The 1294-nt window shown below is 32.0% G+C and overlaps 1 protein-coding gene across 3 annotated transcripts in view; it reads left to right on the top strand.

Annotated features, from left to right (window-relative positions):
• Positions 1-806: 806 nt before the first annotated feature.
• The window catches only part of LOC108752304 (proclotting enzyme-like), a 4225-nt gene continuing 3737 nt past the window's right edge, over positions 807-1294 (top strand). For all 3 annotated transcript variants that reach the window (XM_018493047.1, XM_018493046.1, XM_018493045.1), the window contains exon 1: positions 807-988. In XM_018493047.1, coding sequence (XP_018348549.1) covers positions 892-988 — 97 coding nt within the window. In that variant the 5' untranslated portion in view covers positions 807-891. The remainder of the gene's footprint in view (positions 989-1294) is intronic.

Genomic DNA, 1294 nt, shown 5'->3' with positions numbered 1-1294 from the left:
CCCGCTATCTCTTTCCAGCTGCCGGCGAGATCTCGTCGCGTTGCGGAGTCTGCGGCGTTAAGCGGTTTAATGAAACGTCGAACGGAATCGAATATTTCTCAAGTTACCGGCTGTCTATTACTTCTCGCTTCGACAAGCGTATGCGCCGAGTATTCGCATGAATTAACCTTTGTCCGGACAGGTCGTGCGTAATTCTCCCGCCTTGCTTCTCCACTTCCACAAAATGGCTCCTCTGATCCGCGGCCTTAGCCTTTGCGTCAATTATGTGGCGTTAATAGGTTCATTGAATGACCGCGGATTGAAGCGACGTCGAGTTACCATATTGAATCGGCACAATACTATACGCATAAAGTACTTTAGTACTTTAGTAATTTGATACGGTAAATGTTAAACTGGATATAAAATATCGCTCAATAGCAAATAATTTCAACGAGATGTGTTTATTGCTCAAATTATAGTAGATATTTTATCGAAATATTTGTAAATTTTTAAAAATATTTCTCTTGTATATATTTTGCGCATACTATATGTATCATTCTTTTCCTTAAACAAAGAAATTATTTTTTTATATATATTAATGCAATGCTATGCAATAAATAATTAATTTGCTACACGTTGAATTGACAGAAATAAAATCTAATTATATTTTTCATTAAGTTATTTTTGTGTGAGAAACGTACAAGTCACGCGAGCGCCTAATGGAAGATATTCAGTTTGAAAGAAACGTTTGCGTGGTCTCGTACAGTACAGGCGCGAGGTATATATAAGTGGCGGTTTTCCATATTCCAGAGTCATTGTGAGTTCTCTCTGAGGTTGTCGAGATTGTCTTTACTAAAGAGCTGTTGTCGCGTTGTCCTGATATAACGAGAGTTGGTGTTGACGCTAATTTGAATGATGCACATTAACATCCATCAATTTGTGCTTTTTTTATTATTGTACATCTTTCAATGCTGCCGAAGTCTTCCCACCGATTTTCAAAACACCACGGGTAAGCATTATTTTATATTACATTATTATCTTAAAAATATTTACATTAAATTCAAATTTGAACTTTAAATTAACTTAATTATATTTTTTGTAATACAAATAATAAAAAAAAGTAATGTAAATAATAACAAAATAAATAATGCAAATTAGTAAAAAATATTGCTTTTATATTTAACTTGGAATAAATTATTACATTTTTCATAAAATAAAATATAAGAAAAAAATTTTATATTATATTTAAAATTATATGTTCAATATAAAGGTGTATTAAAAATTTACATAAAACTTTCACTTAAATCATTGTGTA

The sequence above is a fragment of the Trachymyrmex septentrionalis genome, unplaced genomic scaffold (genome assembly GCF_001594115.1).
Source record: "Trachymyrmex septentrionalis isolate Tsep2-gDNA-1 unplaced genomic scaffold, Tsep1.0 scaffold6, whole genome shotgun sequence".
NCBI classification, from domain to species: domain Eukaryota; kingdom Metazoa; phylum Arthropoda; class Insecta; order Hymenoptera; family Formicidae; genus Trachymyrmex; species Trachymyrmex septentrionalis.
Note: the sequence above shows the minus strand (reverse complement) of the source record. Positions and strands in the feature narration are given on the sequence as shown.